This window comes from Grus americana, chromosome Z, assembly GCF_028858705.1.
Source record: "Grus americana isolate bGruAme1 chromosome Z, bGruAme1.mat, whole genome shotgun sequence".
Classification (NCBI taxonomy): Eukaryota; Metazoa; Chordata; class Aves; order Gruiformes; family Gruidae; genus Grus; species Grus americana.
In genome coordinates, this window is record NC_072891.1 from 71,473,383 (window position 1) to 71,490,092 (window position 16,710).

A 16,710-nucleotide genomic window follows, 5' to 3' on the forward strand; every position below is an offset into this window, starting at 1 on the left:
GACCTCGCGCTGTGGCTCCATTCTCCAGGCAAGAGCAGAAGTGACTGAGATGGCCACAGATGCCTAGAAAGTGGTCCCACTCTGCCATGGTGTGAGAGGCTGTGCCTGGAGTATTATTGTTAATATTGGTGGCTTTATTCAAGGGGGAAGCAGAGGATAATTCAGGGCTTAGACCTTTATGCAGGGAACATTAATTTCAAAAAAAGGTCATGTTGCGAAGAACGGTTTTTCTTCTTGGGTCACCTCTTCCATATTTTATCTTCATGTAGGTTTTCTCCTCCCCTTCCCTTTTAGAGAAAAGGCAAAAGTAAGACCCACTTGAAGCAACCAGGACAAATGGTTTCAAGTCTTCCCACTTAAGCAGATATAAGATACACTACCTCTCTGCCATAATAAGACCTAGGCTTAAATTTATCAACACTACCAGCAGTTCAACAGTTAACACTGTTACAAATGAAATCCTCACTTTTGCATCTCCAACAGAGCAAAACATCCAGAAAAATGAGGTGCCTTCCTCATCTTTAACAACCACCACATCCCTGCCACTGACAAACTGAGTGGGATATTGGGAGCTAATCCACGCACGGGACTCTTCGACAGCCACGAGGACAAATGCTCACCTTGCTGCAGTCATTCCCACGGGGCCAGGATGTCACTTCACTGATCACTTCTGCAAACGGCACTGCAGCTCTTGCAGCAGCCTGTGGCGTGTCTCACAGCGCCCGCAGCACAAGCACAGAGCCTTGCGACCACCCTCCGAGTCCGCCCCGGGGATGGAGACCCCACGCACCCCTCCTCGCTGCCCAGTCCCCGGCCGCAGCACCCTCCCGGGGCTGTGTCGTGTGTCGTCCCCTCCACCCCCACCCCCCCTCCGGGCGTCCCTGGGGCCGCGGGGCCGGTGCTGCCGCTAGAGAGCACTGCCGGATCGCGCCGCGGGCGGGAGGCCGGCCGCCGCGGTGTCCAGCGTGCGGAAGCCCCCGCAGGATGCTTTCGCGGCGAGGTTGTTTCTATCCCGGGGTTCACCGGGCTTTGGCTGCGTGCACAGAGCCCTTGGAGCTGCGTGCTGGGGTCGGACGGCCGGTCTCCAGTTCATTGCTCGAGGAGTTTCCACTGTTGCTGCTCTGGGTACCTGAGAATCAGTGCCTGATTCTCGCATAGAATGTAACACTTCGCTATAAAAATGCAGCACTGGAGTCTTCACCTTCAGTCTGCAATTAAACATTTTGAAAAACAAGCAGTAATTTCCAGGGGTGTGTAATTCTGCACTCAAGCCACATCTAGTGCTTTTGCAAATTACTTGGAAGATGGTGTCTACAGAAGAGGATTGAAGAAAGGATCATCATTAAGGCTACAAAGCTCAGATCAACTTTTTACCACACAAGCTGTGTCTGGGTTTCTTTGCTCAGCATTTTCTGGGTTTTGTCAGTGAAAACCTCAAGCTGTCTGAGGGAGACAAGGCACAATCATGCTCACAGCCCCAAGTCCATCCACATAGATTGAGTTTCAGCTGGTTGGCTGAGGCAAGTGGCCATTCCCCCTACTTGATGTGGATGAGCCTGCATCTGGAATACTGGATCCAGTTAGGGTAACCCAGTACAAGGAAGATATTGTTATACTGGAGCCCAGCTGAGGTCATCGAGATAAGGAGCTGGAGCATAGGAAAGGCTGAGGGAACTGGGTTTGTTCACCTGGAGAAGAGAAGGTGAGAGTGGAGTCTAACTTGCAGTCCCAAAGAAGGTTACAGAGAAGATGGAGCTGGGGTCTTCTCTGAAGTGATGGGGCAAAAGGCAAGAAGCAGAAGCTACGATGAGGGAAAGTCTGGCTGGACATAAAGAAGAACCTTCCCGTGAGAGTGGGGCAGCCCTGGGATGGGGACCAGAGAGGGGAGATCTCCAATCTTGGAGATGGTCAAGACTTCTTTGGAAAAAGCCCAAAGCAGGCTGGTCAAAGTTAGCCATGCTTTGAGCAGGGATTGGATTCAAGATCTCCAGAGGTCTCTTCCCACTTAACTTTTTCTACAGTTACGTGATTTCCTGGTGAAACAGGAGAGTCAGGACAGCTGGTGGAGCACTGCTGAGCCCAGCTGGGAACACAGCTGCAGTCTGTGGCAGCCCTGGCAGTATTCGAGAGGTATTTATTTAAATAGTGAACACAGAATGGGAAGGATCAGAGCTAACACGGAAAAAGGGAGTGGGTATTTGCTGTCACCAGGATTTACTGCTTCAAGTCAATATTGGTAAATCAACCAGAATGTATTCTTATCTCTGCAAGACCAGGCTCTTGTGGGGTGGAATGGCTTTTCATTGACCTCTGGTGGCCTTTGGCTCTAAGTTTCTGGCCCACTTCTTTCTGCTTAGGCTTAGCTATGCCTTCATTTCAGCTAAGGACCAGAAAACCCTCCTGGCTCAAAACATCACCCATGAGCAACAGCCTGCCATAAATCACTCCTGACTTTCTGCAAATGCAAGGTACCCTGTTTCACAAGAGCAATTTGAGAAGCAGGAAGCCACGATGCACAAACCAAACAACCTCTCTTCTCCCATAGAGCTGGAAGCATGTTTCCTGGAAGGATATTGCAAAGTAATTGGCAGTGGACAGAGAGTCTGGTTCTCCTGGAGATGATGTCAGCTTCCCTCTCCTTAGCCATCAGCCCTCAGGATGGCTCCCCATGCTCTGCAGGACATATGGACGGGACCTGTGGTCCTGAGATGAGCTCACAGCAGCATGGTCAGCCCAGCCCCCAGCTGACATTAACAAACACCAAGCTGAGTCTCACGAGTGATGAGACAATCATAGTGGTCATACCCACTGGATATAACAGCATGCCTGCCTTAGTCTATGTGGCTCAGGTAGCAGGTCGGAACGTCCTGGAAGAGCCTCACGCAGCCCTCTCACTAGTAAAGCACAGCCAGGAGGAAAGCATTGTGTCAAGCACTGACCCAGCTCCCTGTGCTGGCCCCATAGCTCAGAAGCCATCTCCCTGAACCAATCACCCGCTCTTTATCATCAAGGCTACAGTCAAAGGTCTCTGACCTCCCCCAGCCTTCCCCTTCACATCAGACCCAGACCCTGCTTGTCATTCCAGAGGGTGGAAACTTCCTTTATTGGACACTCTGTTAAATACCCTGGGTAAAAACATCTCTCTGGGGCTCAGGAAGGAGGGAAGGGAGGGAGAAAGTGATGCGTTGCATCTGCAGAACAGCAGCCTCCCTCCCCTAGACACAGCCACCCTTGCCAGCTCATCCCCAGCTGCATTCAGACAGCAAGACCTACCTCAGGGATGCACATGGACCCCTACGTGTCCAGCTTTGCATCCGAACCTCTTCCATATAAGCAAGAGCTCTGCCGTCTGTCCTCTTGTCTGAGAGAGAAACAGTGCATTGGGAGTGAAAGTTCTGATAAGGACAGCTTTATCTTTCCCTTGGTTATTTTGTGATAAGATTTGCTGCTTGCAGGCACACCTTTCTTACCGGCTAGCGAAGAAGCTGGTTAGAGAGCAGCTCTGAGATGGAGCACAAGGTACCCAGTGTGACTGCAGGACCTTATGGTCACCAAAGACATCTCCACAGATGGACAGAAGTGCTTTCCCTGGTTCCCATGAGCCTCCACCTCCAGGGAGCTCCCCAGCCCTCACGGTGCAGGATCAGCACTGCTGCCCACATGTGTTTCAGCAATGAGTGTTGCCGTGTGTTCACAGAGATCTCACCTTGCCAGGCCTTCGCGACTTCCTACCGCTGCACTTCAACACTGGAAAAGGAGGGACACGGTTGTTTTGTGCCCTCTTTGACTGACGGGAGCTGTGAGATGAGTCTAAAGCCTCACAGAAGTTTCTTCTCCTCAAAATCTGAAGACCTCTGGGAAGAGGAGAGCCTAAATGTCTGCAGACATGGAGGTGGGCAGTGTGACTGATTCCCCCTCCCTGTGAGCACTACAGAGGGTTGGAGAGCTGAAAAGAGCCACCAGTTCTTGCTGGCCTCCACCAGGGTGTGTGGGGCTCCACCAGGAAGAGGTCTCTCCTGGCCTGCCTGGCAGCAGCAAACCCGACAGCCCAGCCTCCTTGCAATGTGATGTGGACACCACATTTGCAGGAGGACTCCTGTACAGTTTTTGTGATGGTGCTCTACCATAACATGGCCTCCTGCCTCTCACTCCCCTTCAGGCCAGTGTAGCCTCAGCTGCCTTCACCCAGTGTCTTGGTGTGGAGTCAGCATCCTCCCCAGCTGCAGCTCCCTCCATGCCACAGGGCTTCCCCAAGGCCCTCCAGTTATACCATAAATATTTGGGGTTATGAACAAGGTTTGGGTAGCTCATAGAAGAACGTGAGACATCTTGCTCTGCTCCCACTAGTATCAGTCACTGAAGGGGAGAGTGCAACCTTGTGTTAGCTGAGATGTCTATGGAGACCAAAACAGTGCCAGGACACCTGCGTGGGAGACCCATCCCTCCAAGAACTGGCCATGGGGAATGGGCTGCATTTGCTTGGTTATAAGGCTGTTGGATGCTTTCTGCTTTGACAGCCACCCAGCTGCTTTAGAGCTTCTGGCAGTGTAGCTGCAGAGGTCATCCTGGGATTTCAGGGTGGGGAGGCTGTGCTAAGCGCTTGTGAGTGCTTGCCCCTTATGCGATGTCCCTGGGATCGAAGCAGGGGCAGGTGTCAGTGATGTCCATCCTGTCACTGGAGAGATGGTGTTACTGGTGTCGCTGATGAGATGTTGCAACTGCTGAGACGCAGAGCCTGCGGGGCTCTGAGACAGCAGCAGCAGCAGCATCTCCTGAGCTACAAAAAAAATCATAAATCCCCCAAATTGAGGGGAGAAAATAAGATGGAAAAAAACTTGTGGGTCAAGATAAAGGCAGTTTAATAAAGCAAAAGCAAAGGTTGTGTGTGGAAGCAAAGGGAAAACAAAAGATTTATTCTCTCCTTCCCAACAGCAGGCGATGTCTGGCCACTTCCCAGGAAGCAGGGCTGCAGTATGTGTAGCAGTTGCTCTAGTTGCTCTGGAAGACAAATGTTGTAAATAACGAATGCCTGCCCCCCCCCCCCGCCCCCGCCTTCCCCCTCCTTTCTCTCAGCTTTTATTGCTGAGCAGAAGTCATATGGTATGGAATATCCCTGTGATCACTTTGGGCAAGCAATCCTGGCTGTGTCCCTTCCCAAGATCTTGCCCACCCCCAGCCTACTGGTGAGGGGGGTGAAAATGTTGGAGAGACAGCCTTGATGCTGTCCCAGCACTGCTCAGCAGTAGCCAACACACTGGTGTGATATCAACACAATGCTAGATACGGATACACAGCACAGCACTGTGAGGAGTACTGTGGGGTAGATTAACTCCAGCTCAGCCAGACCCAATACAACCCAAAATGTGGGAAGACAGAGAGAGGGCACCCCATTCGTTCCTGGCTTGAGGAGAAATCCTGGGTGCATGGCTGGGGAGCCAGGGACACAGCAGCTGTGCAAAACAGCTCCTGTCTTTGCCCCAGATGGCATTTCCCTGACAAAAGTGTATGTCAGCCAAGTTTCAGCCTGTCCCACTCGGCTGTTTTCAACCATCTTTCGTTTGCCTAACGCAGCGGATCAGCAAGGTCAGAGTGAGGTTGCCCAGAAATTGAAAACAAAAAGCTTTCCAGGCTTTAGGAAAGCAAGCTGTTTACTGGGAAGGAAAACAGACCATGAGAGAGACCTTCAGACTGAAGATAGTAAGACAAGGCCCTGCAGGGTTTATCAGGTGCAGGAAAAAGCCCAAGCTGGGCAACTCCAGCCAGCTAAAAATCACGGTGGGTTTCAGCTTCACAATGCCACTCACATTTCTGCAAATCAGCAATACCTTGCAAAAACGTGGGTGGATGCTTGTCTGTACACTTAAACTGCAGCATGGTGGGGCACCGTGCAGCCCTCTGTGGGACCACCACCCAGGTGAAACAGCCTGCTGGCACAGAGGGCAGGGAGCTTAAGAGCCACAGGCAGCTGGCAACTCCCAAAGGACTGCCTTTGAGCAAGCAACCATGTTCCCTCTCATCGTAACCTGAAAGAAGAACAGAAAGCAGAGTGACCAGGAGAATGTGGGCTTTATTACTCACAAGAAAAGAGCTGGTCAAAATCACTTTGTGGTTCTTATCAGAGTTAGTCAGGCAGGAGCCAAAACATTTTTTTAAAAACCCAAACAAAATTAAAAGAGAACATGTGTGTTGAAATCATTATCCTGCTCTTCACTTTCCAGGGCAGCATTCAAAGCTTCTGGTATTTCTGCTTCTGCTGGTTTCAGCAACTCCACTTCACCTGTAAGGCATGTAAGAGTCAAATAATTTCCTGTTGGGGGGGTCTCATGCGTTACCCCTCCATACTGCGCTAAAGCCCCCATGGCCAGGCTCCTGTGATTGCCTGTGACGTTAGGTAGCTCCTGGTGGCCTGCCTGCTTTTCAAAGGACAGGGCAGTCCCAGGGGTTGTGGAGGGGAGCTGGAGAGGATAAAGCCCCGGTGGGTTTAAAGGCAGGAGGCAAATGAACGCAGCCCTGATGCTCGCCCTTTCAAGATCTCACGGCTGGGAGCTGGACTGGTGTGATGTGCCCTGCTCAGCCCCAGGATGCAGAATGGTTGTTTTCCATGGCACGAGGGCATTGCACGCCTGGCAGCGAGAGGCCTTTTCTTCTCCCCTGGCACAGACATTGCTGGAAATGTAGTAATGCTCACCTCCTCTGAAGCAGATCCTAGGTTTTCCTGGTTTTGAAGCAATCTGCATGCTTGGCCCACTGCCTGCTAAAGTAAATGTGCTCTCCTCTTCCCAAGCCAGATCTAGGAGCCACTCCTGCTGACCCAAGCTGCATTAGCTGTAAATGGATTTCCCAAGCCCAGACAGCCATCTGCAGTTCCAACCAGCTTAGTGTCCTCCTCTGTATCTCAGTCCTGGCAGGTCCCAAAGCGGTGGTCTCCTGTAGATACCCACTCCTTGCCCTAGCGCCCACCTTTCCCTCCCCCACACCCTGGTGTCAGCCCTGAAACCGGGTGGACTGTGGACAGAGCATGGTTGGGCTTTGGCTCTCTGTGAAGCTCTGGCTTCAGGAGGCCACATCTTCTGTCCACAGCATCTCTGCCCTAACCTGGCTCTTGGCAGAGCCACAGAGGTGTCCTTAGGACAAGGACCTATTTAGGACCAGGGACCACAGACCCCATGCCAATGACTCTACTGACAGTAGTGGGCCTTTTATCACTCCCTATGACTTGCAGAGCAGTACCTGCCCCCACAGCCCCAACATCCCGCCCACCCCTTTCACAGCTACCCAAGTCATGTTTGGTGGGATAAGGACCCATGCCCCAGTGGTCCCAGTGGTTGTTGATAAGGTGGGCAACCTTGAATGACAGTCCTCAAGAGGCAGTACTGCATTGCCCCCCCGATGCCCCCCAGGGCCAGTGGCTCTCCAGAAGCTCACCTATGGGATCCTGGATGCTGTCTGCCAGCTCCACCGCTGTCAGATCCATTGCAGCCAGCTCCCCCTCCATCTCATCTGGTTGCATCTCACTGACCACGTCCTGGATGGTCAGCACAGGCAGCTGTTCTTGATGCACCGGCTCAGGTGGTGCCGGCTCCGGAGGTGCTGGCTCAGCCTCCTCCTGGGGGCCAGGCTGGGACTCTGGCCCTGGTCCTGACTCCAGGGTGGGCTCCACCAGCTGCTGGCGGCCCCGTCCACGCCTGGCTCCTCTGCCTCTCCTTTGCCGTTTGCTCCTCTCCTGCTCCCTGCCAGGTGATTTCACAGAGGTGAAGAGTTGGGTGTGGGGCAGAGGACTTTCCCTCCTGCTCCAAGGCTGCTTTGCCGGGCCCCTGGCTGTGATCACAACCCAGTCCATCCCAGCAGAAGCTGTGCTTCTGCAGTGCTCCTCCCAGCCCTGCATGGCAGCCTTCTGTGTCCACACTGGGGGGGCAGGAGACTGGGCACCAAGTTTTTCCCCAGCCCCACGCTGTAGCTGAGGATTGCTCACCACCCAAACCACCACCTATGTAATTCACCCCCCATCCATCTCTGCCCTCCAACACTGCCTACACCTTCAGTAGCTACCACCTGCAGATCATCTTTCCCCACTGGAGAATGATGGGGCCCGGCTCAGCTTTGTTATTGTGTGAAGATGGAGGGGCTGGGCTGCCATGCCTGGGCTCAGGCTAAATGCACCAAGAAAACCACTCCACAGCATAAGCAAGATTTACCTCAGAACCCATTGAATTGAATCTTTCTCCTCGGCTTCTGCTTTTCTTTTCCGGAGCAGCTCCCGGTCTCTCAAGCGGCGAGTGATGATGACATCTAGAAGGACAAATTGAGTGCTAACATGACATCTGGGCCAAGGGGCAGTTTCATCCCTCCCTGCCTGGTGACAGAGCACTGATGCAAGAGGCCATACTCTTTTTGTCATGAAGTGGGTCTTGATATGAAACTGCTTGGGTACCGTACTTCCAGCTCAGCCTCAGTGGGTAGGATCTGATGACACCACACAAAGCTCCCAGGCTCCTGCGCTGAAAGTTACTCTAAATTTCTAGCTGTGGTTTTCTCCCTGCTGCTGCAGCCTTGGGGTGACCCTTATCCAACATACCACTGTAGGGACCTGATAGAAGCGTGGGACAGGCTTCCTGTGCCATGAGGACACCATGAAATCCCTTAGCCAGATATCACTTCAGGCTGCGAGATAATTGTCTGTGTTGGCTCTGTTGTTACCCTTTTCCCAGATAGCTGCAACTGGCCGCTGCTGTGATTAAGATGCTCGTCTAACTAACTAACTAACTAAGGAGAAAGCCTTGCCCTGCAGAACAGCCAGCCCTACAACATAGGAACACATCTGTGGGAGCAAGAGGGTGAGGATACAGGCTTTCTTGTACACAAATACTCATGTCTATTAGGCTGAAATGCTGTAGAGAATGGTGACCCAACCAGAGACCAGAACAGGGCTAGTACGCACTGCTGGGCATGAGAAGACTGGTCCCAAAGACCACACAAGCAGCCCTAAGCTGGTCTGCAGCTATGAAGAAGACCATGGCAGGGCTGAAGACAGGCTGATTCCTGTGAGAAAGCTCCAAAGCTGACTTTATCATTTGGGCAAGATGTGCAGGGTACCTACAGCCACTAGGAGGAAAGGGGGCACCCCCCTAGTCCCAGTGACCCTGTGCAATGCCTTCTCAGGCCAAAGTAAGTTGTGCCCATTTCACTGGCTGCAAAGGCACCAAATGGCTTCCTGAGGCAAAGACATCTCAGCGATCTACACCTTGGCAAATGAATTCTTGAACTTCACTGAAACCAGCACTGAACTTCCTTCCCCATGTCTTTGTCCCAACAGGCAACATCTCTGATCATGTGGCAATAGGTCTTGTGGTTTCTGATTCAGTCAGCCATGAATTTTCTAGCTTGGACTCCAGCCTGTGATAATAAAGACCTGACTTAGATCAAGTAGCACGAGACCACTCCCTTGAGACAAAGGGTATTGTTCGGGAGCAATACCACTTCCCTGGGGCCTGGAGGGAGAGGGGACTCTTCCCATGTGTACACTGAAGAGATCACAAAAGCACTGATCTTCATAGTTTCAAAAAACCCACACAATGAAAAAACAAAACTACGACCTGCTCCTTCCAGATGTAATCAGATCCAGCTTCTTCCACAAAGATCCTCAGCTCACACTAAAGTATTACGTCAAATCAGAGAAGAATGGTCATTTTGTCATACCCTTGTCCAGCTGGGAGAACTGGCAAGGTGAGAAGGACTTCCAAGGCTGAGCTGGGACGACAGCTCTTGTATCCCAGATGTCTGTTAAACTGTAAAAATAGTAGTCCAGGACAGAAGAAAGCAATAGTGACAGCAGGAGCCAACCTCTACCCAGAGTAGATCTTTACACAAGAGACTTCTGATAATTAATAATAATCTTGCAGAAATTTAGCTCAGAAAGGATCTCTTTTGGTCTCTGTTCCAATGTCCTCATCAAAGCAGGGCCAACTTTAAAATTACATCAGGTGGTCCAGGACCTTGTCCAGAGAAATTTGGATTACCTCAAAGCCCACCTCTCTGGTCTCTGCACCACTCTCACTGTCCATTTTTTTGTTTTCCTTTGTATCCACCCATGTTTGCAGCACAGACCTGGTGCATCCTGTCCTTTCCCTGTGCACCCCTAAAAAGAGTCTGGCTCTCCCTTCTCCGTAACCCCTGTCAGGCAGAGGATGACTGCAATGACATCTGCCTCTCAGCCTTCTCTTCTCCTGGCTGAACAAGCCTGGTTTCCCCTGCATGTCCTTATATCTGGTCTGTTCTAGCCTTTAGCAGTCTTGGTTGACCTGCAGCAGACTCTTTCTTTCCTATGCTGAGTTGCCTAAATCTGGGCATGGTATTCTAAGTGCTGTCTAATATTAACAACAGCCACCATCACAACCACAAAATAAAAAATAATGCTACTTTCTGTTGTTGCCTATTAGTTTTTCTCTTCTTTTATTGCTGTTTTTTTGTATGGTAGTTCCAGGAGCCCCCTTTGCTCTGAGCACAGTAGAAGATGTACAGGAGAAGATGGTTCCTCTCCTAAAATAAATTCCATCCTAACCAGACCAAACAGAAGGGGCACAGCAAGATGCAATAGGGATGTGAGGGCCACATGCAACAACAGTGCTAGAGTATCTCAGTCGTGGCAAGGGCATCTCAGCATGACCAGAGATAGTGCAAGCCTCTGAGATGAAAAACACCGCGCTTGGACCGCACAGGGTACAGCCAAGTAAACTGTACTGTTCCCCAAACGGGAGGCTGTACCCGATGTGAAGCAGTATCAGAGGCAGCAGGGCAGACAACTCTGCCATCCACACAGCAAAAAGCAGGAAGCTGCATGGGAAGATGAGGCTACAAGTTGCAGTAGGAGGATCTGTACAGGGCAGTTTAACTGCTGAAGTACATAATCACTTGCACATCCCTTTGCAGCCAAGGTAACTTTCTTTCACTTTCAAAATGTCTTGTGAGCCATAAAAGCATTTTTAGCTGCTTGCAACCAGTCTTCTTCCCAACCCACCCTAAGCAAATTGTTTTGCACAGGTAGCAAACACCCCTCATTCACTTCTAATTGGTCCAAGAGAGCACTCCCACAGCTGCTCCAAAGCTGTCTCTCAACTGCTAGCACTATGCAGGAAAGATCACGGTAAAGCATCTGCATCCTGATGAAAAATTATTTAGTAGAGAACACAAAGATACAAAGATGAAATGAAAAGCAAAAAAATCCATCAAACTAAAAGAACAATGAGATAGTATATTGTCTGCAAACAGACAATATATTGATGCTGCCTGCTGAGGAACTTTGTCTGAGTTGAAAAGCCTTTATAGGTGCTTTGTGATCTGAAACACAACATGGAAAAAGCCACATATATTTGCAGTTAAATGTGCATCCTCCATCCTCCAAGCATAAACTGGTAATTACTAATTCCTTTTTTAGAAATGAATGGTAACAAAAATTATTCTCTCCCCCCTCCAAAAACTCAGGTTAGCAGTGGTATCATCATTACCTGGCACAGCATACTCCTCACGGGCTGCAGAGGGTTGCAGGGAAGAGTCCGAGTAAGCACTGTCTTCGCCTAAACTCTCCATCGCGCTTTGCAGGTTTGAACAGAAAGAAGCTTAGTTCCCTGGGAACGGCATCTGAAGATACTGGTGCAGCATAATGAGCGCTTGAAAAAAACGCAGACTGCCCGCCCCAAATGTCTTATCTGTCCAGGCCACTAGTAGGGTAATAATATTCTCCTTATCAGAGTGCAAAGGTATAAGGAGTCTCTGCCTAGGATCTACTGTGTGGATTACAAAACTTTTTAGTGCTTCTATACAGCAAATAATTCAACTTCAGATAGGAAATTTATACTCACTGCTGCTAAACTGTGACTTAAATGCCCTCCTTTATAGTAGAGAGAAGCTGCATGGCAGGGCAGGATGCAGCACTGCCTTGCTGCTGGTTTCCAGAGTGAGATGCAGGGAGGTGTTGTTAGTTGTTGTTAGTCCTTGAAGACCCCTTGCTAGGTCTGAAACAGGGTGTATGCTGTTTGAAAGGTGTTTGCATGGGACTCTAGCAGTGATGGTGGGAAGAGACCTCTGTCTCCACACCAGTCTCCCTCACAGCAGGATTGTCTGCTGTATAAGGTCAGGGCGGCTGTGGCATCATATACTTTGGAAACCCCCAAGGGTGCAGACTTCCAAATTCAAACCTGTCCAAGGGCTGCACCACCTTCCTGGGAAATCCAGACAGAATAACCAGGACTCCAGCCAAGGGCCTGTGCATGTTGAGGACTTCCCAGTCTTCCCAGTGACTTGTTGGTCCAGTACTTGGCAGATCAAGGCTATGAGCAAAGCATTTCCCTCATGAGGCAGGATGGCAATGGGCAGCCCCAGTAAAACCAGTGGGAACACCTACCTGGTCCCTTGCTCCCACAGGAGGATATCCTTTAGCGGTTGCTTCTAGCTGCCTGTTGCCCATTGCAGCCGCAGACCTGCACAGCATGCCGGCTTACACAGCCTCTGTAGGACCATCTTCAGGGTCAGTACAGCTGCAAAGGGGAAGCTTCTGCTTGTTACAATGACTTCAATCCAGAGATCCTGCTCCCTGCTCTGCAGTCTGCATGGCTGGGCCCCTAGATCAGTCTGCCTCAGTTTCCTGCATGAGAGAGGAGGTGGGAATCCTGGCCTCCTCTGCAAACTGTTTCTCATGCTGGGATAGCACAGAAAAGCTTAAGATTATACCTGTGCATAACAGTTGTGCTGGACCAGGGACATGTCCCCACTTTGGCCAGTTTCTAACACACTCAGTGCCAGAGTATTTGGGATTCAGCTTCTGCTAGCATTTTCTCCATGCTCTGGTGAGGTGCTAGTGCCCTTAACACCCCCTCCCCAATGAATTCAAAGTGGCTGCAAGGTTGGTAGAAGAACCAGACAATGTGGCTATCCTCAGATCCTCTGGGAATTGACATCCTTTCGTGGCAGGGATGAAGCCACCTCCTTGTGCAGTTGCAAGACTTGCCCTGGAGCAGAGCAGCTCCTCAGGGGTGAGCAGATCTGGCCTGCCTCCAGTCTTTGCCAGGCTTTTTTTTTTTCTTAAATGTACAGCCTTTGCTCTCTGCAGGTTCTCTCTCTAGGTCCCTGGAAGCTGCAGTTTGAAATTCCATGCATGTGGGTTTCTTAAGATGTAACCTGGGAGCCTGTGGTCATCTCTGCTGCCTTTCTGTTTATCCCTTGAGTTACCACTGTGCTCTAGGACTCCTCCCCTGTGTCCACTGCAGATTACGTGGTACCTCCAGAGAGGTGGGGCAGGTTTAACAGCCCCCAAAGAAGCAGCAGGGTGGTGGCAGCAGAGCAGATATGGGAAGGCTCTGATATGGGAGGGTGGGCCAGGAGCATGGATGGCATAAAGAGATGTGAGGCTTCCAAGCCATTCACAGGGGAGTTTCTTTTAGTTCAGTCACAAGTGAAGGCAAGGTGTCCCATGCTGGTGTGCATGTTCCAGCGCTGTGTGATGCTGCATGGCCCTGGGGTCACCCTGCCTCATGCAGACATCCTGAAAACTGTATCTGGCAGGATGCTTTACCATGCAAATACAGTGCTTGGGGAGGAGGAAAACATACCACACTGCGAGTACTGTGTTCAGTTTTGGGCTCCTCACTACAAGAAAGACATTGAGGTGCTGGAGTGCATCCACCGAAAAGCAAGGAAGCTGGTGAAGGGTCTAGAGAACAAGTCCTGTGAGAAGTGGCTGAGGTGACTGGGGTTGTTTAGTCTGAAGAAAGGAGGCTGAGGCAACACCTTATCACTCTGTCTTCTCCCAAGTAACAAGCAATAGGATAAGAGAAAACAGCCTCAAGTTGCACCAGGAAAGGTTTAGCTGGATATTAGGAAAAATGACTTCACCAAAAGGGTTGTCAGGCACTGGAACAGGCTGCCCAGGGAAGTGGTTGAGGCACCATCCCTGGAGGTATTTAAAAGACATGTAGATGTGGTACTTAGGGACACGGTTTCGTAGTGGACTTGGTACTGTTAGGTTAACAGTTGGACTTGATGATCTTAAGGGGCTTTTCCAACATAAATGATTCTATTCTATGATTCTCTCTGCCTGGCCATAGGGGGGACATCACATATGGAAGCACTTTTACAAAGAGCTTGACATATTCTGCACTGCTTGCAGGTGATATGAAACATAGAAGAAAGGGTGGAAATCCCTGGGTGTTTCAGTGCTCCATGGGAACTGGGTGCATGCTCGGGCTGTGGCTAACTCAGCTTCTCACACCTCCCATCTACTCAGTCACTCCAAAGCCTGGTGAGGTCTGATAAATCACTCTTGACTCAGCAGAACATTGCCATATGGCACTGCAGAGCTTGTACTGTGAATGTTTCTCCATTCCAGCCACCTTCTAGCTGGGTAGAAACCAATACATTTGTAAAGAACATTTGTAAAAGAAAGAGTCGCAGTGCCCTCAGAGTCTTTAGAGGCGCTTAATGGAATAGACGGGCTTTAAAATCTTACAGAGCCTGCACTTCCCTCTCTCACGACCAAAATCCCAGTAAAGATTTGGCTCTTGTGTGTGAATTACTTTAAATCCCAAAGAAGTGATTTTATTATCCCATGGGAAGGCTTTGGTGATGGGTAACAGTGTGGAAATTACAGGCTCCACCACCTAGTTTCGAGTTGTCTCTGCTCTGAAGAGGAAGTACTGAGAGGCAGAGACTCGGCCACAATGCCAGGGACACTGGGCTCATTTTAGAGCCCAGGGTTGCCTCCCTGTCCCCCACCAGCACCAGCAATGCAGCAGACTCCTCTTCTCCAGCAGAGCTCTGTAGCGGATGTGGCCAAAGCTGCATCCCTTTTGCTATGGATGAATTTGTGCAAGTAGGTTAAACTTTCTGGCCAGTCTTGATTGCATGAGCTGTTGCAGCTGGACACTTTACAGTGTGCCAGGCACTGCTTACCTTCCCTTTTTCTCCACATTTCCTTTCACCTAGCCCTGGGCCACCTTCACTGATGTATCCAGTTTCCTAGGTGAGGACCTGGAGGAGCTCAACCAGGTATCCAGCAACCTCAGCAGCTCCAGTGGCAGAGAGTCCTTGAGTGTTACTGGAGCTGATTGGCAGGGAACAACCTTGGGTACATCTCACTGTGTGGGTCCCCCACATGGCTTTCTCTACCCAAAAGCCCTGGGAATGCTTTGTCCAAGGGACAGATGGACCTAGGGCTGGATCCTTCCGCCAGGCCTCTCTCCTGGCACTGTTGGGAGTGCCATCACAGCAGACATAGCAACACCAATGTATAAGTCAAGGCACTTTATGACCCTCAATGGTATCTCTGTTTACCCGCATCTAGCATTGCTACTTCAAGGCAATATGCAGAGATTTGTCTATCCCTCCTTGCAGTCATGGACGTAGCCCTGAATCCAAGGTTCTCTGGGGGGTCAGTGTGGGCAGCTGGGGAAGCTATGCCACTGTCACTCTAGCAGGGTGTCAGGGCACTTCTTCCAGTTTTGTCTTGCATGACAACGACAGTAAAACGATTTTCAGCCTTGTCCTTCACTCCCTGATTGAGGCAGGTTTGGGGGCAACTTGCCTGGTTGCAACATGCTTCTCTGGGAGCAGGACTACCAGCAGCTCTGTGTGATGAACTGTGATGCCTGTGAAAACAGATAATCCCTTCCTCCCCCTACCTTGACTGAAGCATGAAAAGATGGGAAATGGATAAATTCAACAAGCAAAACTGTATGCAAAAGTGCGAATCCATGTGTATACCCCCTGCCACAGACCAGTGCATTGCAGGTATCTTGCTGTCCACCAAATGCCTCCTGAGTCTTGTCTGACCGTTCCAGATACAAATCTGCCAGGTTTCAGAGTCAGGCTCTCTGCATCAGGCTGGATCTGGCAATCCTGCATGGGCCCCTGAGGTCTGTGGTGGTGTTAAATCATTCCCTTTGCCTCCCCTTGGTCTGCCACTCGTCCCTGAACCATGTGAAATAAACAGGCAAATCCACCGGTCCCTGGGGAGGATGGGTATCTTTGAATTCACTGCATGTAGAGTCAACACTGACCCTGTCCTGAGGCTGCCCACGCTTTGACCTTGCAGGACTGGCCCGCAAGTGTGTGCTTTAGCTTTGCAGTTTCTGAATAAACACTCCACGTTGTGCTGGAGGCATGCAGTTTCCCTCTTCAGAGGAGCCCCCGAATTGTCTGTGTTGGTTTTTCCTAGCCTCTGCAAATAACTAGACATGGCTCTCAGGGGATACGCAGCGATGGGCTGCAGCCACTCTGCCTGCGCTGCTCAAGCCACTGCATGGGGCTGAGATGCTGGTGCTCCCCCGCCCTGGGGTGAGGATGGATTGCAGTTACACACCATGCTATGCTGGGCATAACCTTCCCCTCAGCCCTGGCAGAGGGCTGGGACAGAGCCTGTGGCTGGGCTGGCAAGAATAGGAGCAGAAAACCCCAGGAGAGTAGTGCATTTGTGTTATTCACCATGGAAGTGTTTTGAGGGTGATGACCCCACCAAAGCCTTTCTCTACAGTGCAGGTGAGAAGGCATCCGAAGGTGTGCACAGAAGCACTGGCAACGCAGAGAGCGCCACGCAGCCAGACCACCTCTCCTTCAGTATCTGAGGACTGGAAGGGGGCAAATGGGCTTCCAGAGCCCTGGGACAAATGAGCAGATGGTGTAATAGCAGCAGCTGTGGACAGGTGGGCAAGCTGTGTCCTCTCC

The 16,710-nt window shown here is 50.8% G+C and overlaps 1 protein-coding gene across 2 annotated transcripts; it reads right to left on the bottom strand.

Annotated features, from left to right (window-relative positions):
- Nucleotides 1–5,845: 5,845 nt before the first annotated feature.
- HEMGN (hemogen) lies at nucleotides 5,846–16,656 on the bottom strand. 2 transcript variants are annotated; one of them, XM_054810584.1, is made up of 4 exons: nucleotides 11,502–16,656; nucleotides 8,196–8,289; nucleotides 7,426–7,730; nucleotides 5,962–6,277 (listed from the first exon to the last, which is right to left on the bottom strand). In XM_054810584.1, the coding sequence occupies exons 1-4, from the start codon at nucleotides 11,581–11,583 to the stop codon at nucleotides 6,168–6,170; spliced, it is 591 nt and encodes a 196-aa protein (XP_054666559.1). In that variant the 5' UTR covers nucleotides 11,584–16,656; the 3' UTR covers nucleotides 5,962–6,167. The 2 variants fall into 2 exon arrangements, with proteins under 2 accessions (XP_054666558.1, XP_054666559.1); XM_054810583.1 differs by lacking the exon at nucleotides 11,502–16,656 and having other exon boundaries at nucleotides 5,846–6,277; nucleotides 8,196–11,493.
- Nucleotides 16,657–16,710: the final 54 nt, after the last annotated feature.